Raw genomic sequence first — 21,463 nt, forward strand, 5'->3', positions numbered from 1 at the left:
ATATCTTCCTGCGATCAAACCAGGAAGTGAAATGAATAGAAAATGTCCGTTACGGACGTGTGTTGTCTCTTTTGTGATCCTCTTGCTGTGAACCGGGCTAAGCTGAAGTATGCCAAATGTGAAGAATGTGGATTATGCCTTTGCGGGGATTGTTTTCAGTTTCACTTTGAATCATGCAAGAAAGTTAAGGTACTAACGTTACATATCTGCAAAGATCACAATGCTTTTGTAAACGGTTTCTGTTTTTCGTGCAATGCAGTTGTTTGTAAAGATTGCAGAGTTCAATCACATGAATTGTGTCAACCAAATGTTGTCACTTTACAAAGCGCATTCAAAGATATTAAACAAGTAATGATAAATGACTATGTTGAGAAAATTGAAAGGCTAACTACGAACATTGGAAGTACATTAGATTTCTTATTGGATGAAAAGACAACATCACGCAAAGAAGAAGGGTGTGATGAAAATATGGAGACTCAGTGCTTAGGAGGTGACAAATATGACGTTTTAGACAATGGGAACAATGGAACAACAGCTTTACTTGCGGATTTTAAAGTTCTTAAATGCCAATTGGATGACGCTATATCAAATTTGGAACACATAAGAGAGGAGAAAAACCCTATATTTTTTGTTAGGAAATGGAAAAACCCAAAGGGTATAACAACATCTGTCAATGAATCCCTTGATCTTTACCAGAAGCGACAAACTGAAGGTGACAAATGGACTTTCCAACTTGATGGGAATGGTACAACAAGGTAAGTTAAGATGTGATCAGTAATAAGATTTAGTTTGATCTTGTTTTTTTAAATTAGTCACGATTGTTATATTGTAGCGAAATTTGGGCATTGCCTCAATTATTGAAGGAAAATAATATGGATGAGTTTGAGTGTAATTTTTATAAGTTTGTTCCCAATAGAATTCAATTGAAAATGTCCAAGTATGTTCTTGGTGTTCATAAATCTGCCTCCAATTTGGCAGTCCTGGGTGATCTTGGATTATTTCCCTTGTCTATTATAGCAATTCAATCTAGTATTGAATATTGGCGACATGTTTTGAAAGCAAATCGTAACAATTTGATATCTAAGGCACATAAGGTTAATATGTCAATGAAGGATATTTTTCTAAATAAAATTAAATGATTATTGTATAAAAATGGATTTGGTCATACATGGGAAAATCAAGAAACTTTTTCTAAGAAGAGAACTTTGATTGCTATTCAAAACAAGCTACAAGACAGATATTGCAAATTTTGGCATTCACTTTGATAGAGCTGTGGGAGGGAACAAGTAAAGAACTTATCGTAAATTTAAAAACGACTGCAAGAGGGAGCAATATTTTTACACAGACGTTGACAGAGTTTATCTAACTATACCCGCATTCATATAAGTATTTGTAATCGTAACATTAAAAAGGGTCGCTATGTAAATTTACCTGTTGAAAAAAGGACATGTCAGTTATATCATGAAGATATTGAAAACGAATTTCATTTTATAATGAAATGTGTTAAATTAATAAAGGAACGGGGTGAACTCTTTGAAAATATTTTAGATACAGTTCCCTCATTTTCTTCAATGTCTGAAGAAGATCAATTTATTTTTGTTGAGGGTTTAGATGTCTCTAAAGTTATAATCTCTGGTATAAACAGAATGTATACTGTCAATCAAGAATATAAACAAAACATTTAACCTTTGTATTTATATTGCATGATTTTGTGTTTAGAATTTTTTATAATAGTGCTAAAAATGGTCCATGATAGATTACTAAATTCCTCAGCTGGGATATTACAACACATATTTTATATTACATTGATATTACAACACATATTTTATATTTGCATTGATATTGATTGTACCTGTACTTGTTTATGTATGTATGTATGTATGTATGTATGTATATTTCTTTGTTAATTGATGATAGATCAATGTTTGGTGTTTATTTCAAAAAAACTTAGTTACTTACGATTCGGTAGCATGACGATATAATCGCAAGAAAATAGATTCGGCAATCAGTTTTACTAAATTTTGTGCATTCAAAATGTATAATTTAAACACACAAATTAAGATACATTGAATCGTGGCTCATGGTATGGCAAGATTTTGTTAGCTTGTGCACTACATGTATTTGATTGTAGATTTTGTGACAGCATGACATTGAACCTTTTAATGGATTTTACATCTAACATTTTAGAACGTCGAGTAATGAAGCAGATGAAAAAAGCACGTGGAACATTGATTCTGTAATGCGAATCAGTAATACCAATGACAACGAAGCCAAGACGAGGTCTACAGGAACCCAGATAGATGGCATACTTGACGAAAGGTGGTGGGATCAAATAGCACAAATTGTGATAATCTTAAGGAGTAATCAAGGGAACCAATGTTATAGCGATAATAAAAAAATGTAATCCATGGACAAAGACAAGACATGGAAAACAGACATACACAACAAAGAACATAAAGTAACTAAACTCATACATACAAAGTAACAAAAGCAAATGAGCAACTCGGACTCCACTAAAAACTGGGAGTATGGACCAGGTGCGCCGGTAGGGTAAGCAGTCAAGTCTGGGGTAGACGAAAGAGGAAAGGAAAACTAAGACACGTTGAACAAATCAGTTTTCATAGCGCATAAGTACAATGTACAATGATCCTTCAAGCACATGTAGTTGGAAACCTCTTGCTATATTGTACAATAAAATACAACGCATTTTTATGGCAACAAATATGCATATTATACATGCACGTACAGCAACATATTCAGTTTTCAATGTTTGAAAGGTATGGTGTTTTTTAACTTCCCCAATAGCCGTGGGTTTTTACATAGTTATTTGATTTGGATGCATGAATTTACGCATTTTAAACGTGTTTCTTTTCAGTTTCGAATACGAAAACAAATATATGCTAAAGGTCACTGACTGTTTACCAGAATTAATGTCAAATTTAGATCAACTTCGTTTACCCTGTGACACAATACGACTTCCGAGGAGAGGAAATAAAACTGTAGATACATTCACGGACCGCATAGAGCTGATCTACAATTATATCATTAAGATGAAGAACAAAATGTAAGTCATTTTCTTCTTTTCATATTAATTTTCATCCAATGAACATCTACGTACAAACATATGGAATGGATAAGGATAAGTTCACTGTTCTATTAGCCAGGAAAATTACAATTTACATGGATTAGAACTGAATAGTCCGGAATCTTTCTCACCTATAAATATCGCAAATTGTTCTGTATTAGAACTGCCCGGAAAAGAGTGGTTAGAATGGATTCTGCAGAATGCTCAGTATCTATAGAGTATAGTTAATTAGACAAAAAGTAGTAAGCGTAGTAAGGACGATATATGTATTTTCTATTAAAGACGTCAACTCGTGGATAGTTACGATGCATCAATCTGCACCATGAAAACTGATTTGTTCAACACGTCATAGTTTCCCTTTTCTCTTTCTTCTACCAGGACTTGACTTTTTATGAGCAACTCGACGGGTGTTTCTAGAAAAGCAGAGGACGTTTACCCTACCGATGCACCTGGTCCATGCTCCCAGTTTTTGGTGGAGTCCGAGTTGCTCATTTACTTTTGTTACTTTGTACCTGTATGAATTGTTTTAGTATTTTATGTTCTTTGTTGTGTTTGTCTGGTCTTTGTACGAATTTTAGATGTTTACTGTAACACATATAAGTGTACCCTCATACATGTACGATCTTACGAACATCATTCATTAAACTGTGTCTACTGCAAACATTGTGTACGCACACTATTTTTTCTTTGTGCTTATAACAATTTTTGCGTGTGTCTTTTTTTCCTTTTTCATATTTTTGTAATGCGCACAAAAGCGGGTGTCCATATATCATTGCTCTATAGAAATCAACTGTAGGCCTTGATTTATACATCTGTAATTTTGTGCTAATTACATGTTCCTGGTAATACATATTTAAGAAATATCATTTGTGCCACAACCTTTTTCTAATGGTTTTAGTTTGGCAAGAATGGTTATAGGGTGAGGGAAGTAATAATAATTTTACTTCCAAAATGTTCAAAAGTTCACCATACTTCATTTAAAATGTTGCAGTTAAATACAATAACTATCGGCGCAATTAATTTATGTTTTTGTAAAAGTGGCTGGAGCAAATGATTACTGGTACAAATAAGTTGTGATAAAAAAAGACGCCAACGTATATCTCAGTTATATGGTGACAATTTCAAAGGCACCGAATATATTTAGAAATTAAATGCAACTCAGAGTATTGTCAAGTTTCAGATAAATCGTTTCTGGGAACTACTCGTATTCTTGATTGTTTGACTTTTAGTTAGAAAATAAATACAATATTATTGGCTACAACTATACTTACAAGTACTTCAGGGCTTTTCGTACATAAAATTTTAAAAATTGTATCTTACACTACATACAGGTAAAAATACTGAATCGTCAATCGTCAATCCAATTGCATTAATATGAAAGAAGGAAACATAATGTACATGTAGTGGAAATTCTTAACCACAATTACAAAATTATATAAAGGAAGATAATGAAAATAAAACATCGAACAAAAAGGAAAAACAACAAACAAAGCAAGCAAACAAAAAAACATGCACTAGCAATTACCATGTATATGAACTTTTCCAAATATCAATTGCTCCGGAAGGGTAGGTATGCTCTGCCCCACCAGCGTTACCCGTCACATTGAAAGTGAGTAATATCCGGTCTAAGTCTAGTTACAATAATATGTACATGTAACTCCATGACATACTCTGTCAAAGCGGTGTTATAAAGAGTTCCAACCAATAACAATGGAGTAAATCCAATTGCACCTGGACAATATCGTTTAATTTAACAGTTTCGTGATGTAAATACTATGAAAATAATGGACAATCGTCCAATACAGACAAAATATGGAAGAATCATCTGAATATATAACACAACCCAACTCTCGAACCGCTCAATAGTTGATCTGAAGTCTGAACAAAAGCTTACAATGGAGAACACGTGTGTACATCGTTGTTAATCATAAGGCCTACATGTAGCTAAATTGATTTTCTGACACGTTTGTTAAGAGGCTAGACTACTGTAGCTTTTAAGTGTCAAGTTCGTTGGGGTGTAAAGCCGTTAAGGCGTATATGACTTTTTTAGGTTGAAGTTGGAAGAGGAGCTTGGATGGAAAGAAACCGAAATTCAATTGTACAAGGAGCACTCGCAATCAAGAGGTTTTTTCAGTAGCATTTTGTGGTCCAAAGAATCTTCAGTTGACAACATGACAGACATCTTAATAAAGCAGTAAGTATCAGACTATTTCAAGAGAATACATAAATCATTAAGTTAATGAAATCAAATTACAAAGTTGTATGGACACTTAACGGATAGTCAACATCTACGTGCATTATAATGTAACCAGGAGTGATTCTAGAAAATAATTATAGTTTTCCCAGTAGTTGTTTATTGTGAACAGCAAACAATACAAAATGTTTTAATAAAACAATAATAACAATAAATACAAATTACGAATAGTAAAACAACTAAATCATATTATGATTATAATACAATAGTAAAAATGTTCTATAGGTATAATAGATATTATCACAGTAATGTATCAAAGTACTATAACGGTATAGATACCCTAAGTATTAGTAATAAGGACAATGTATGAATAATGTTAAGCATCACAAACATGTGAACCATGATTTAAGCATTATCATATAAATACTAACATGAATAACTCGATGCAAGATAATTAATCTAAGTATAACATAAATACAAAAATATGAACTAAGTGCCTGTCTATGGGACTAAGGTTATACAATGCAACCGTCTTAATCACTATGGAAAACAGGTATGTACATCTGAAATATTATGGATATGCGTTATAATAAAATATGCATATACTATACCTATGTAAGAACAATATACAATAATAGCACAAAATGGGAAAAAAATTAATAAAATCATAATTGTCACATTAACCTTTATCTTAATGATTAACTTTATGACTCAAGCTTTAAAAAACAAGGCAATCAGTCAACGATTTAAAAAGGAACAAGTTCCCATTTGCATAATTTCTCATAGTACAAAACAATATACTTCATAACTCCACAAATTTACACAAATAAGTATCTTGAAAAGTAAAATATAAATACCTTTCCTTGATGGAACAACTGGATTCCAAATAACATAAATCCAAGCAATGATGTGTAGATATGTTCCACAAAATATAAGAAAATATCAATGATCAATATTACCAAAACACAATGAAAGAATCTAAATTCCCTCCAATACTTCAACCAATAATTAAGGCTTCTCACACCTTATGACCCATACAACCAATGACAACTCTCAGACACCACTACATCACATCTCAAAGCTAGCTCTGACATCACTCACATACTGGATCTAACCTATCAGATCACTCCCTCAGACATACAATCTTATGTCACACTTAACAGTAAAATTACGTCATAGATATAATGAACCTATATAAGTCACATGACCAATGCATGTTCACTCTATACCTATACATGCAGTAAAATCAATAAATCAATAATATAGTCAAGTCAAGTTAGTTTGAGGTCACTTAAATGGTTTAAATGGACAATACATAAGTGATTATCAATTAGTGAATTGATAATTGCAATACACGCTATGATTGCTTATACTAATAAAAATCAACCCTATTACATTCTCCTCCTGCTTGAAAAAAAGGTTTCCATACCATTTGACAAATTTACATTCAGGAACAAAAAGCACCATAAAACTGTATCGGTATTTCGACATCAGGTTCGACAGCTTAATAGTTTTTATCTAATCATTGTATAATAAATTAATGAAGTTAAGTTCATACCCTTTTGTGTTTATTTTAGAGTAAAAGATGCTAAAAAAGCAAAGTCATATCTTGTTAATACCCTTATCGACAAAGAATATTCACTTGAAAAGACAAAGCAAGAAAAGGAAGAACTTCAAACTAGGTAAGTCATTTTAAATCTACTTTACACACCTGAAAAAAACATCGATAATGTAGTAATATAATGAAGAAAAACTGCAATCATGATTATATGAGGAATCTGTAGGAAATTGGAAATTTCGATTTGGAATGGGGATGATACATGGTGAAAGTAAATATATGTAGTTCATGCTACCAAATTTTTTTTTTTTTTTTTTTTTTTTTTTTTTTTGTAGAAGTTCTGGTAATTCCATAATTCCAGTACAATAAAGTCGTTAAAAATCAATGTAAAAGGCCGATTTTCTACAAATATTCAATCTGCATAAAAACCTTGCAATAATTAAAGACAACCATTGAATATGAAAAAAATCAACATAAAAATAATTTCAACTGGCATAAAAATGGAACAGTATACATACCACACTGGATATTTAACCTAAAACTTATCATTGATGTCAAGTGCGTAAAAAATCATGGTAATGAACTTTCCGAAAAAAGGCATATCGCAAGTAACTATATATAACGGACATTCCATAAGAAAGGGTTTCTTTCTGATTTAACGGGCCACTTGTCACATGCTAAGCATAGTCTTTCGTCAAATGGAACTGGTGGCCTGGAACATCTACCTGTCTCGTAGGCAAGTGGTAGAGAGTCAGCTCTAAATAGGGCAATCGTTCGTCTTTCCAATCTCGAAATGCTCACTTTGACATAAGTTATCATTTCTACACTATTTTTGTATTGCCTGTAAGTTCTTAAGTTTATTTTCATTTTGAATATTTCTCCTGTCATTGAATGATCCAGTATACCATTCAGAGTTGTCTAGTGCATGCCATTTTCCAGTGAAAGTTCTCACGACTCACTTTTTGTTCACTACTTGCACTAAGTTTATTTAAGTTAGTTGTTGGTTATGAATTTACCGCGATAAAGAAAATGTAGAATCTACATGGATAGCGAGTTCGTTATGAACATTTTTTACATCGAGAGAAATACACTTTCATGGTTTTAATATCAAGGTTTGTCTTGATACTAAAACTATGAAATTTATTTCTTGAGATGTGAAAATTGTTTTTAATCAACGTAGACTCTTTTTCTCTCATTTTTTTTTCAAAACGAAATCTTAAACGTCATTCATCATCTATGTCGGGGCTAAATTCTAGCTATCGTATGCCTATGACGTCAACAACTGTAACGAGAGAACAACGATGGAAAAGTTACGACGTCGCTTTCGACCAATGGAATCAAATTAAGAATCTAACACCAGCGAAAATGCAAGACAAAAATACTCAGACATCGAAAGGCAAGATTCCAAGTTCTGTTAATCGAAATAGCCTCGTAAGAGGACTAGAAAAATCTTATCTTGGCTATCTGAGATTTTCTTGTCTTGCTTCTTAAGTTGGCGTTTGATTCTTTTTCTCACTTTAAAAATTGCTTTTGATATTAATACGCCAATTCAGAACGCTCTGCTTGTCGAAATTGTGACGTCACTAACGTTGCGTGTCTCAAATGGCTAAACCTACATATAAGAATATCATTGTCTCTTTAGTGAGAATTTATAGACAATGTCATACAACCACACAACAACCACTCTAATTTCTTTATTGGCCAATCAGCGCATGAGAACTCGAATCTCCCTAGCGACAATACTAGTTTTCATATTCCGGTCGGAAGGTTTAAAAGTCGAATAAAAGTCACTTGTTTCATTAGCCTATATTTCAATTTCTTTTTTTTTCTATTTTGCATACATTGTACAGACTAAGTACGTTAGCTGGTGAACAACTCACAAAAGGAAATCCTGCAATAACAGACCTGAGTGACCCGAACAGACCTATGAAAATCGGTGAGAAATATGGAGAGCTTTATGATAACGAATGGACGGATGGTATGGAATTAGCAAACGAAGTAACACATTTACTTCCAAATTTCGACCACGATGAAGTAGTAGTTCAGCATCTGTGTAAACTTATAATTGTAAGATATTTATGAGATGACTTATTGAATTTTTCAACAAATTGTGTCTGTTGATTTTAAAGGACTGTCGTTTATATAAAAAAACTTATTTTTTGTGTAAACTGATATAATATTACTCATAAGCACGACATCATATAATTGCATTGAATATCTTTCGCTGATTGTAATCTTGGATGCAGATGCAAAACTTTCCCATTTTTTCTGCCTTATACACTTGCACGTGTATTTGTCTCGGTCTGAGACACCCTCTCGTGCATCCCAAACTCATTAACCCCAATATGATTTTCGGGTACCCTAATACTTCCCATTCTGGCCAAATAGTAAACTGTTTATTTTTTTTCTCTTTTTAGCTCACCTGGCAAAGGCCATGTGAACTATTGCCATCACTTGGCGTCCGTCCTCGTCGTCGTCGTTCGTCGTCGTCGTCTGTCATTTAACAATTTCTACTCTGAAATTATTTGTCCAATTGGAACCAATCTTGGTATGAATGTTTTTTTAGGGTATCTTGCATAGAACTGATGTAGGAATTTTTGATCCGTCGAAAAACCTGGCTGCTGTGACTAAAAATAGAACATAAGGATAAGACAGTAGTTTTTCACATATATCTCCAAAACCGTTAGGTTTATCCAAATTCTGACCAATTGAAAGTGGTGTTAAGCATGATAACATCTATCTGTGGTCAAATTTTTAATGTAATCTGTTGTGCCATGTTGGAGTTATTCCCCATTTTCGACGTTTTTTGCTATATTTAATGTTATTTATTTCAGAAATCTTCTCCCCTTAGACTACTTGACCAATTGGAACCTAACTTAGTATGAATGTTTCTTAGGATATCCTACATAGAACCGATGTGGGGATTTTTTTATCCGTCGTAAAACATGGGCGCTGTTACAAAATATAGAACATAAGGATCATATTGTAGTTTTTCGCATATATCTCCAAAACCGTTAGGTTCAGCCAAACTCATTTAACTGAAGAAATGATTCATTTTATAAGGCGTTCAAAAGTTGCCAGGCGGCTTCCTGTAAGAAGTATTGCCTTGAAAGATGAGTCAAAATTGTTGGACAACTCCTTATTAAATTTATTGCCTTTGAAAAACAAACTTGAACCAGGTGAGCGATCCATGCTCCTGGAAGCCTCTTGTTATACTCTGTTGAGACAAAAATCCTAAACTGTTTTTTTTTTTTTTTGTGATTCGTCAACTCGGCGGGTGTCTTTAGAAAAGCAGAGTAGGCTTACCCTACCGGTGCACCTGGTCCATGCTCCCAGTTTTTAGTGGAGTCCGAGTTGCTCATTTGCTTTTGTTACCTCGTATGTATGATTTTAGTTACTTTATGTTCTTTGTTGTGTATGTCTGTTTTCCATGTCTGGTCTTCGTCCCTTTATTACATTCTTTTGATTACCGCTATAACCTTGGTTCCCTTGATTACTCTTTCAACTTTTCCTTTCAGCAAAAAGAGCGTTATTTAACATTTACAGGTATCAACAGGCAGTCCAATGTCTCTGCTTTGAACGGTACCACGAAAATTCCGGTTATATAGTTATATGCAATATATGTACCTCTACTCCACCGAAAAATATTTGTTTTAAGTACAGTATTTGAAGAAAAAATGCCAACTGCAGGTGAAATTGAAGATAATATTAAGGTCCCCTTTTTAAGATAAAGTAAATATATTCATAACTTGGGTTTATTTGAAAACTTTAGACCCTATATGAAGGTACTTTATCATATAAGAACTGGTTTAAACTACGATATTTTGACAAATCGACAAAAACTGGTAAAATTGAAGAAAATCTGAAATTCTGAAAATTTTACTTTTTACAGTTTTATAATTATAATAATCACAAAACGTTCTCTTTGTTTCATTCTATAAAACTATAGTATATATCGAATGATACCACAGGTGTAAGCCCGGTAAAGGTAAAATTTTGCCTAAAAAAAGTGTACCATTAAAAAAGTTGAATGGGAGGATGCAGGTACCTAAAATCATTTTGAATTTGATGAGTTAAGGGGTGTGTACTGTCGATCCTCCCAACCAACGGCTTTGATTATACCGTATTTTTCTATTCTATACTTCATATATTCCATAACATGAGTCTGGAAGTCCTTTTTAAACTGTACTATTTTTCTGTCCTATCGAAAAATGTCATTTGCCGATGTTTATGCATGGTTATCATATTTTAAACTCTTCCATTTTCCCCTATATTCTTTCTTTAAAATGCATACATTAATTTTTTGTAAAAACAGGCAAAAAACTCATATATACATCAAAACAACATTTTAGCGAATTAACTTGTCAACTTGATCAATGTGTAATTCAAACTTCTCTACACACGGTGGTATATCTGTATTTAATACGTTAACTTTGCTTTCAGGAGTGTTATAGAGAATGCAAAAATATTTCCACAAACCAACTCGAAGCCTTTGGATACACAAGTGGTATAGTAGATAAATCTGGCTCGGAATTCTTAGATGTAAAACCTATTGTACGTACTCCTATACTACTGTTATTAATATATTAAGTACTAAGATTAAGGAGTTGCCTAACTGAATCAATCCGTTTCGACTTTTAACTTCTATCATTCTTATACTTCATACATGTACATGTATATAAAACATTTTCCTTTCTAACCTTCAAAACGTAAAGTTGCTTTGATATTCTTTTTGAATGACGCGATGCCATACACCTACATGTACATTATAAAACCACACTAATTTAAAGTGCTTCTGGAATATCAGTGAATGGTGTTTAAACGTAAAAACATTTCAAGTCTTGAATTATTTGAAGGGTTTGTCGGCATTCGCAAGGGTTACATAAAAGTTATCTTATTAACCAAATACCCAAAATACGTTAAAATATCTCAAAAACTGACCAATTGATATGAATTGAAACCGGGCATCTATACGAGGCCAATATGAAAAAAGAGGGCTAATATGGATGAAACCAGGAGCAATACGGCATCACAACTTCCGGTCGTTGACACTGCAATTTTGACTAAAAGCCGCAGAAACACAAAAAATTCTTCCATTTTATACAAAAAGGATATTTAAGACTGATTAATGCAAATAAACCTACATGTTTTTTGTAAATCAAGAAAACAACTGTTCTGCAAATCATCTGGATGAGTTGGTTAATAAAATTTTCTATAAATATGTAATTTCATATTGCCCTGTTATAGGTTTCGGTCAATCATATTGGCCTCGACAACCGTATTGGCCCTCGGCGATGCCTCGGGAACAATACGACCGCCTCGACCATTATGACAGATCTCAAACTTATAACAGGGCCAATATGAAATTACATATTTATTCACATATAATATAGAACTTTTTAATTCTAATACAACAAACGAGAACTATGTTTTTATTTAGTTTTTTTAAACCGCTTCGGTGGTTTCGTGTAAGCGTGCTCAAAGCCTTGAAGTAAAAGATAGACTGCTTGGCTCGGATTCAGAATAATGTGTCTTTTGTACACAGCTGCTATGAGTCTGTTCGACTTGTCACTATTCTCGACCTGGACTACTTGACTGCTTTGGCTATCGTCCTATGGACAATCAATCAATTAATCTATAGCCATTCTTCAACAATTTTCATACACTACAAAATGAACCAGTTTGAAATGTCCGACTTAACATTTCACACGATGCGTTTGGAATTTTGCAAGCTTATTATGTATGATTCGAAAATCCGTTTTTTTTTTTAAAACAGGAAGTTTGTGATGAAGTTGGGATTGGAATAAGTAAAAGCGACTTCCATAAGACACGGCGAGTTAGATCTGCGTTTTTTGCTGAGTGGCTTTTTAAAAATAAGGTACTCTTACTTCAGCCATCTTACTCTTTTCCCTATAAAGAAGTATATATGATCTGTGCTTTGTGCCCCAACTTATATAGCAACTTCTTCTTAAATGAACGATTTGACTGTTTTGTAAATACATGTTAATAAAGGGTTTGTGTCAGTTTACAACTGCAATATATATATGATGGTTTCTGTCTATATTTTAAGAAGTATTTCCCATTGAATCGTGTCCATCATGGACACATTATTAATTGCCATGTCATTTGGTCATTCTTAGTTACTGACTGTCATAAAAATTGTTTACCCCTCCTCAACTTGTTCACCGCAATATACAGCTTTGAATAGTATTACAATATATTAAAGACTTCGTCATGTTTGCTCTTGTACAACCACCTCTTGGAGAATTGACTGTCTTTGTGATATCACTAAACGCAGCATAGATATATATTATATACGCTGGGTTAATGTAAGGTAAAATCCAAGGTCGTCCTCTTAATTGGAAATGTGTGAAACTGAGGCACAAAAAATAAGACATATGCAAAGAATAATTTACATGCAGAATCATACAAAACTATATATGTAAGGGAGAAGTCGAGACCACGTAGAAACCGTTTGTACGAACGATTTATACTGATTTTAATTGCTTTATTGATTGTTGGTGTTTAACGCCCGAGCTGCAATATTTCAGCTATATCCAGGCGACGAACATAAAATGGATGATAAAATGAATATGAAATGAGTGTGAAATGGAAAATGGGATGGGACACAAGGGTTATCAAATATTTTCCGATTCCTACATTTTAATCCGGATTTTACATCGCAACTTGTTCTATAGAAATGCAGATGACGATGATCCCGCCTTTTGCACTTGGTCTGTAGTTCCACGTTTTAGTGGAGTCCGGGCTGCTCATTTATTTTTAGTAGCTATTTGTTTTCGTTAAATTAATCTGTACATCTATGGTGTTTTGTTTGTCTTCTTGGTCCTTTCACTATGAATTTCCTGTTTCTTGTTTTCACTTTTTTAGTTGCACTAACATTTTGTTTTGTTTTGTTCAGAGATTATGCGGTGGTATAGAACAAGCATATCAGAATTGGGACTATCCAGTGAAGGATGTACAGCTTATGCACAAATTGATGGATACTCCATACTTTGAAAAATGTATCCTACTATGTTGGTATATGGTGATCCAAGACCCTATGATGTACTTGGAAGAAGACCTTGAGAAGGACTCGATATTCGATAGAACAACATATAAGGAGTTTGTACAGAAGGGAGACAGGGTGAAGTTTGTAGTTTGGCCAGCACTGTATCTTTACAAAGGAGGTCCATTACTCTACAAAGGAGTTGTTCAGGCTTATTCCCAGTAATCAGAATAGTGTTGTTGTTTTTTGTTTTTTTTTTTCGTTCTCTTTTTTTTATTTTTTGGGGGAATGGCACTCAACTCCTCTCAGTTTGATATTATACTGGATTTATGTCATTGTTCAATACTTTTATTATGAAATAATTCTCAAACTAGAGTCAGCAAATGAAAGACGTATTAGTAAAGATAATATTAATGCCACATATTTTGTTACATTCTAACGTTTTATTTCTTTTAACCTGGCTAAAGTGTCAATGAATTCTTTAACAGTATCTTGTTTGAATTCATCCCACTGCATCGATATATCCAGTCTGTCAACTAGTTCTTGTTGTGGTGGAAACGGTTTTTCCTGCAAGTAATCCATACATTAGATATCAGTTTTTACGTATCAGTTTCGTCTACTTAATACCAACATTGTTTTAAGTTATGTGATTATTTAAACCAAAATTACATTTGCAGATCCGGATTAAAAACAATTTGTGAGCTTGTTTTTGGTTATAATGGGGAAAATGTTTATTTTGCATCATACTGTCAAAGTACTTTAATTCGTGGATACCAATTGTTGTGGATGAGGGAAGAAACACAAGTTCGTGGATTCTTAAATTCGTGGGTTTTAAGTTTTCTAAAAAAAAAATCATAACGTTTTTAGTTCTTACAACATCATTATCATTATTTTGCATTATTTAAAAAAAAATAATATGACATGTTTACCTTCTTAACGTGCAATAAAACTGATAATTTATGACTAAAACATGACTGAATTTTACATTATCTTACCTTCAGAATTATAAGACTTTTCATGGCATCGTCACAATTTTTACCAAAGAACTTTTTATTGATTGCAAGAACTTCACATTCACCGCTGACCTGTACATAAACAGTAATGCGTGTATATACAAGTTGATGATACAGATTTACACTGAAGATTTTGACTTTTATTAAGATTAATGACGAATGCATTAATTTCAAATACATTCTCTGTTACTTGATGATATTGTCATTTTACTGTTAATCCACCTCTGCTAACAGTAGTGACTGTACCAGATTGATTTTAAGTTTAAGTCTTATTTTTTTGCAAATGCAAATATCAGATATATAATTCTTTCTCATGTGCATGTATATTTGTATGTTGATCGGTTGTATTTTAACTAAATAAACATGACCGATATTGTGTTACTTTTGTCATTTTATATATTTTCTTTATTTAGACAATTATACCAGCATTCTTAATGGTTTATAGTAAAATGATTGTCTTGTTCTTGGGAAAGTATATTGTTGTGGTTTGTTTTGGAATATAAAATTGACTTGGTGCTCAAAGACGCCCCTGTCATGCCATATATCAACCATAATCGTTTACCTTGTTTGTTTTGGTCAAAAACATGACAAAATATTTGGAAAAGAGTTCTTGAAGTATATCTCACAGGAAATCAAACGCATGCTGTAACGACGAATCACTTTATACCCCTACTTGTTGAGGGGTAGTACAGAAATTTACAAAATAAAAAAAATGGAACTTTGTATTTGAATATGTAGTTTGAAATTACTAAAGATTGATTAAAATCAAAATAATATGCAAGATAAAGAAAGATTTATAACCATACAGTATCTGATTATCAAGTCTTGAAGAAAACTTTACATGCGAGTAATGAAACTTACCAAACTTACGGATGGGCCTCTTTGGGATGGTTCCAATAGCGAAAGCAGTCCCTACAAACAAAACGTATTTAAGTCATTTTATGTTTCATGTTACATTTAAATTGTGCTTTATATTTATGTAAAGCATCGTATACATGTATTTACGTGCTGAATTATTGGGTTTAGATTGGTACGTTTATCAAAAGAATAAAAATAATAACGTTGTACGTGTAAATGAAATGGTTCTATTTCTGCGTTTCTTTTTACACATTGGCGTTCGGATCACATTGGCGTTCACTTAAACTTGATTCTGCAAATGTATTTTCAAATAAATAATTTGCAAATAGGAAACACAACATATATTTTAATCCAGGACTCCTTTTTTTCTTTCTTGTTGCTTTATATCTTTGTACATATACAATACTTGTTTGCTATATGATAGGAACCGAAAATAAGCAAGCTTAAGAGCTTCCAAATAAGTTGATTTTTTAATTGTTTCTTCACTTATACATGTATCATATTTTTAACAGCAATTGTTCCAAAATTAACCCATGTCATTTCGGTACATACAAACGATTGTCCTGGATGAAGAACTTCTACTTGTACGAAGGGGGGTAACTCTGCTTTCCTTCCAACAGTTTTTCTCTTTTCAGAAATGTTTTTTGAATTTGATTCATATCGTGTTCTGTCATTTTTCATTCTAGAGCCTGTTCTACTTTTTAAGCTTGACATCTCAGAATGAGGTCTAAGAACTGAGAGATTGTTAACTCCAGTCTTTTGATAAAATGATGGTTTAGATTCAGTTATTGGTTTAATTTCTTCAATAGTCACAGTCTCTTTCTTGTCCTCATTTGTTTCTCGTGGACTTGGATTGTCCTCATCTACAAGATCATCATCTATATCCACACTACGTTTTGATTTAGCTGAACTAACAACGGCAAGTTTTGGCAGTTTGCCCTCCTTTGATACAGGCTTTACAGATTCCCGTTTGCCTATGACAGCTTCTAATGTTTGATGATGTCTTGGTGTTTCCGGGAAAGTCCTGTATGCAATATCATCGAGGCACTTCCTATGTCCGTAGGTAGGTGGTGCAGACAATGCTCCTCTTCTCTGGCTGGGATGATAGTTCGAAGCTTTGTATGCTGATTCCGCTGAAATAATTTAACAATTATATATGGGTTTATAATGTTGCAGATATAGCTACATTTCTTTAAGAATTAAGGGTATTTTACATTTCTGCTTAGTCGTGCATTTTGAAGTTGACTTTCATTTATACGAATTTACGCTGTTTTTTAATAAATGTACATGAAGAAATCAATTACAGATAGTAACATACATACTATGTTATATATTTTAACCAACGTGCTGATGCAATGTTTAAATACATATACAACATAATCATCAATTCAGTAATTGTTGTGCATTATTTTTTAATACGCTAACGAAGTTTTACTTGAGTCTCGGCCACCAATAAAATTCAGAAGCTTCTTTTTCCTGTAGAAGGGAGATTCCATCTGCATCATTTTCTGTATATCTCGTCGCCTCTTGTTTATATCAATAACTTCCGGTTTTAAATATGACAAGACTCTTGCTTCACCCTACAAAAAGTCAGCTATTTTGTAATGTTAACTTATGATTTAAATTAAGGAATTATAATGTTATCATCAAAGTTAATAGCAAGTCTTGTGATTTGATAATATTCTTCCTGTAAATCCAACGTCACGGTATATGTTTAATCTGTCAACAGAAAATGCGCCGGTGTCTTTGATTAATAAGACATAATAAAAACATCAAATAGAAAGTCAACTAAAATATATATTTGAGCCAATAATGTATGACTACAATTATTAAAAAACATTGGTTTTTTTTTCATATTTATCCACCAAATACTAATATGATTCATAATGAATTATTACGACATCGACGTATAAAATGCACTATATAACGACGGCCGTTTATTATTATCCTAATGTAATGCATTTGTCAAAAAAGTGCGGCTACAAATGCTCATTTCACTATGATAAGAACATTCCTTAAATAACATAAACTCACCGATTTTATGACATAAATCCACTCGACATCGTTACTGTCTTTCACCATCAGTCTTCCGTATCTTTGATTATAATGAATACACTCAGTTGGTTTTTTTTTTTTTTTTTTATCATTATGACTTTTTTATTATATGAATAGAACTCCATTTTTGATAAATAATAAGTAAAAACAGAAACAAATAAATGTAGAAAAAAAAATATTCTTTAAGAAAATACAAAAATGTCGATCTAATCTGTTTTTTTAAACCGTACCTTTAATGTTTGTGTTAGCCCATAATTTTATTACGTAGGTCTCCCTCTATTTTTTAGAGTTTATTCTACATGTACATGTATGTTTCAAATAAAACATCTAGCTATGTTTGGTGGTATAAGAACGATGGCGTCAGATTTATGGGCTCAGCGTATGCCACGCAGAGGAAATAAAGAGAATCGGTCGGTGTACACTGTGTGTATAGTTAATATATACAAGCAATCGTCCACATGTAATTGAACTAAATCAGAATTTATAATAATTCTGAGTACAATTATATTATAAGTTATATATTATAAGTGTCAAAAATCTGCACATTATGAAGACAACACAAATAATTAATACCATCTGTACTCACTTATACTTGAGAACACTCCATGTTCCGGGGTTTTCTGCCAGTTTTTCAAGAGGGAAATGCCTCAATACTTCGTTTTTCCTAATAATTAGTAAAATCGTGTCGCTAAGGTTTTTTTCCTCCGGTTTACAGTTACCGAAACTGAATTAGTCCGATTAACTTAGAAAGCGTGTGAATAAATAGTCGAGGGCTTGCATTTTTTTTATTTATTTATTTTTATTTTTATTTTTTTGTTTTTTTTGTTTTGAAAATTTATAGTCTGTCCAGCGCACTGGTTTTCTGTGAAATTAAATATATAATAATAAATCCGAGAAAATTAGTTTGAGTGCTTGGGACTTATTAGACATGCTTTTACAATGTAAGAAAAAAAAACACAAATTACATGAGTGGACAATCGATTTTTAAAAGTAAACTCATACGCAACGATGTCTGAAATAACATATTATAAGACGATTAACTTTCGCTTGATTGTGGAAAGATAGAATAGGACAAAAGTCCCAAGTATGTCACAATAATTACTATGCACCTACTTGCAGATGTCCAGGTTCTTCTCATCATTAGAGTCAGCAGACATGTCAAATATGTCCATGTAATCCTGAAGATAAAAATTCAAAAATTAGTTGCTACATGTACATGTCTAATCTACAATCGCGATACGAACAGAGTAGAGAATGTTTTATTACATTATAGTCTACTTTGGTATAAGACACAAAGAGGAGACTTTCCTTCTTTAGGATATATCGACCAACAATACAAATGAATTGTTCGTATTTTGAATTGAACATCTATTTGATACTACCTTTTAATTACACGTGTATATGTAGAAATGAACATTCACAAGAATCTACGGAATGAATAAATAATGGCGAATTATCTTCATTTACACCATTTTGAACCACTCAATAAATACTTAACAATGGTGAACCTTTGCATGCAAATAAAGCTAAGTTTATTAATTTATAAGATTTAATTGACAAATATCTCACGGAAACGTGTATAGAAACTTTAAAGTTACTGATTCAATAGCCTGAATGGTTGTCAAATGTATATCACACAGTTACAAATAACGAGAAATAGGGCGAAGGACAAAAATACTTCTTGTAAACATTTTTTTTTTCTCTTTGAGACAAAAATGGACTGGAATCATGATGTTCAACCCTTACTTAATAAACTAAGCCAGACACTATAGCATTGTTATTTCGTCTAAATGGTCAGTTTGAAAATGTATATCAAATAGCAAAATTAATTAAAATTTAAAACCTGACCGAGCATTTAAATTAATAAAAGTAAATAAAGACCGTTAAGATGGTATAACAAAAGTACAACGAACTGCATGAGAAATGAAAACAAAAAATGAAACTAAGAAAATATTCTTTAAAGTACAAAAACAAAGAATCGAGATCAAGATAAAGGAAAATCAACATAAGTTTGCCTTGGGAGAATGTGAATTATTTTGAACTTTTCAACATCATGATTCTCACCTATTACTCCTAAGCTACCGGTACATGTATGCTTACCTTGTTTTGCAAAATAATATGATGACCAAAAAACGGGATTAGGCCTACATACATGTATATATACATGTAAGAGAACCTCCTTGTTAATGCATGTACGTGTAGTTTCTAACACGTATTGTACTTAAGATAAACAAATTCCCTTTTGAATCTTAAAAGATCATGCCGAGTGAACAGAAATATTGTACAAACAAAACACTTGCTTGATTTTGAAAAATGATCACAAGTGGGATATTGTTTATGCAATAAAGTCACAAGTTTATAGATTTTTGTAGATAAAAGAAAAACTGTTAGGACTTAGCGAATTCTTGGTGATAAGATATATCAAACGATTTTGATCATGATTATGAACATTATAGACGAACTTTATGAAAATGTTTATTTTAACGTTTGCGTATTAGCAATATAAAAAATGTCCGATTAAAAGGACTAATTAAATCACAAGCACAATTCATACTGTAAATGAAGAAATAAATATCGATGGATCACTGAAGAAATATAAATGTAACAGAACGAATACTTACAAATCTATGAAGAAAGAGAAGCTCAACTTCGTGACGGGTAATTACAGTGGCTCGTCTGGCACAACCACAAATTAAATCCTCTTCCTACAAAGAACAAGCTTACATGTAACTATCATCACTTATGGTAAAGAAAAATCCCGCGTAGAATAGATGTCGTTCATCGTGGTAACTATTTTGGTAAGCATTGAATCCTTTTAGGGCACTGACCATTTTATTAGCGGGGGGATGAGATTTTTTTTAAAATAAAAAATAAATGCTCCAAATTATGGAAACACAAATTACTCTTACATTGAAAAAGAATAAAAAATTATGGTTCTGTATTTTACCATTACTTTAAAAAGTAGATTTTCAAATTAAAAAAGATTCAGATTTTGGTTGTTATTGAAAAAAAGATATAAAAATTTTGCGCTTGCCCGAAAAAGAAAAATTAGTACCCGACATCAAATCCTAAGGCCCTCTGAGGAGAAAAATGATCGGTACATGTATCCTATGAATTTGAACCATTAACATATCTTATCAGGATTGGTAATAAATTTATTATGGAAAAAGGTATTTATTTAATTTGTTACTATACAGATTAATCATTATCATTAGCAAATAATACCGAAGCTTCAAAATCCATAGACATGGTTGACACATGACAACGGGAAACAAAGATGATCCAATTACATGTACACAATGTAAAAACAGAATAAGCATATACATGTAAAACTGACAAATATAGTACATGTATCTTACATCTAGAAAATGTAAGCTTTTTTTCGACGACTTGCAAATGGACAGATGTCTCTTACCCCGAATTTATCTCCAGGATGTATTTCCTCCGTGTTTCTCTTGCCTTCAGGTTTTGTGATCACTATAACATCAACACATATATCACTCAATTAACGTTAATGATTACTACATGACATTAAGGTAGCAGAGTAGAAGGCTGCAATACATTATGTCGACCTAATAAAAATCCTTCAATGGATATATTGCGTGCATGTACAATTTTAACATAGTATAAAAGAATATAAAATCCAACAAAGATATTCTGTAATTACAGGTTCGGTATCAGTTAATACTGTCTT

At 32.5% G+C, this 21,463-nt stretch overlaps 2 protein-coding genes across 3 annotated transcripts in view; one reads left to right on the top strand and one right to left on the bottom strand.

The window, feature by feature from the left end:
• Positions 1-15,234, top strand: LOC148604236 (uncharacterized). 2 transcript variants are annotated; one of them, XM_088548212.1, is made up of 9 exons: positions 1-755; positions 2,188-2,319; positions 2,876-3,064; positions 5,136-5,279; positions 6,857-6,961; positions 8,688-8,904; positions 11,281-11,391; positions 12,614-12,715; positions 13,757-15,234. In XM_088548212.1, exons 1-9 carry the CDS (start codon positions 43-45, stop codon positions 14,066-14,068), a joined length of 2,025 nt encoding a protein of 674 aa, XP_088404338.1. In that variant the 5' UTR covers positions 1-42; the 3' UTR covers positions 14,069-15,234. The 2 variants fall into 2 exon arrangements, with proteins under 2 accessions (XP_088404338.1, XP_088404339.1); XM_088548213.1 differs by having other exon boundaries at positions 1-750; positions 2,186-2,319.
• Positions 14,170-21,463, bottom strand: part of LOC148604237 (uncharacterized) — a 13,882-nt gene continuing 6,588 nt past the window's right edge. The window contains exons 7-16 of the mRNA XM_088548214.1: positions 21,185-21,246; positions 20,391-20,474; positions 18,883-18,947; positions 18,356-18,433; positions 17,749-17,809; positions 17,150-17,294; positions 16,267-16,847; positions 15,718-15,768; positions 14,839-14,928; positions 14,170-14,410 (exon numbers count right to left, since the gene is read on the bottom strand). Of these exons, the coding sequence (XP_088404340.1) occupies positions 14,279-14,410; positions 14,839-14,928; positions 15,718-15,768; positions 16,267-16,847; positions 17,150-17,294; positions 17,749-17,809; positions 18,356-18,433; positions 18,883-18,947; positions 20,391-20,474; positions 21,185-21,246 (1,349 nt within the window). The 3' untranslated portion in view covers positions 14,170-14,278. The remainder of the gene's footprint in view (positions 14,411-14,838; positions 14,929-15,717; positions 15,769-16,266; positions 16,848-17,149; positions 17,295-17,748; positions 17,810-18,355; positions 18,434-18,882; positions 18,948-20,390; positions 20,475-21,184; positions 21,247-21,463) is intronic.

The sequence above is a fragment of the Perna viridis genome, chromosome 10 (assembly GCF_037379345.1).
Source record: "Perna viridis isolate PV_CMFRI_1.1 ecotype Kerala chromosome 10, ASM3737934v1, whole genome shotgun sequence".
Classification (NCBI taxonomy): Eukaryota; Metazoa; Mollusca; class Bivalvia; order Mytilida; family Mytilidae; genus Perna; species Perna viridis.

Coding starts and splice junctions, on each gene's coding strand:
- LOC148604236 (XM_088548212.1), top strand. CDS start 43: ATGTCCGTTACGGACGTGTGTTGTCTCTTTTGTGATCCTCTTGCTGTG. Junction 5,280..6,856: donor ACAGACATCTTAATAAAGCA/GTAAGTATCAGA, acceptor TGTTTATTTTAG/AGTAAAAGATGCTAAAAAAG. Junction 6,962..8,687: donor AAGGAAGAACTTCAAACTAG/GTAAGTCATTTT, acceptor TACATTGTACAG/ACTAAGTACGTTAGCTGGTG.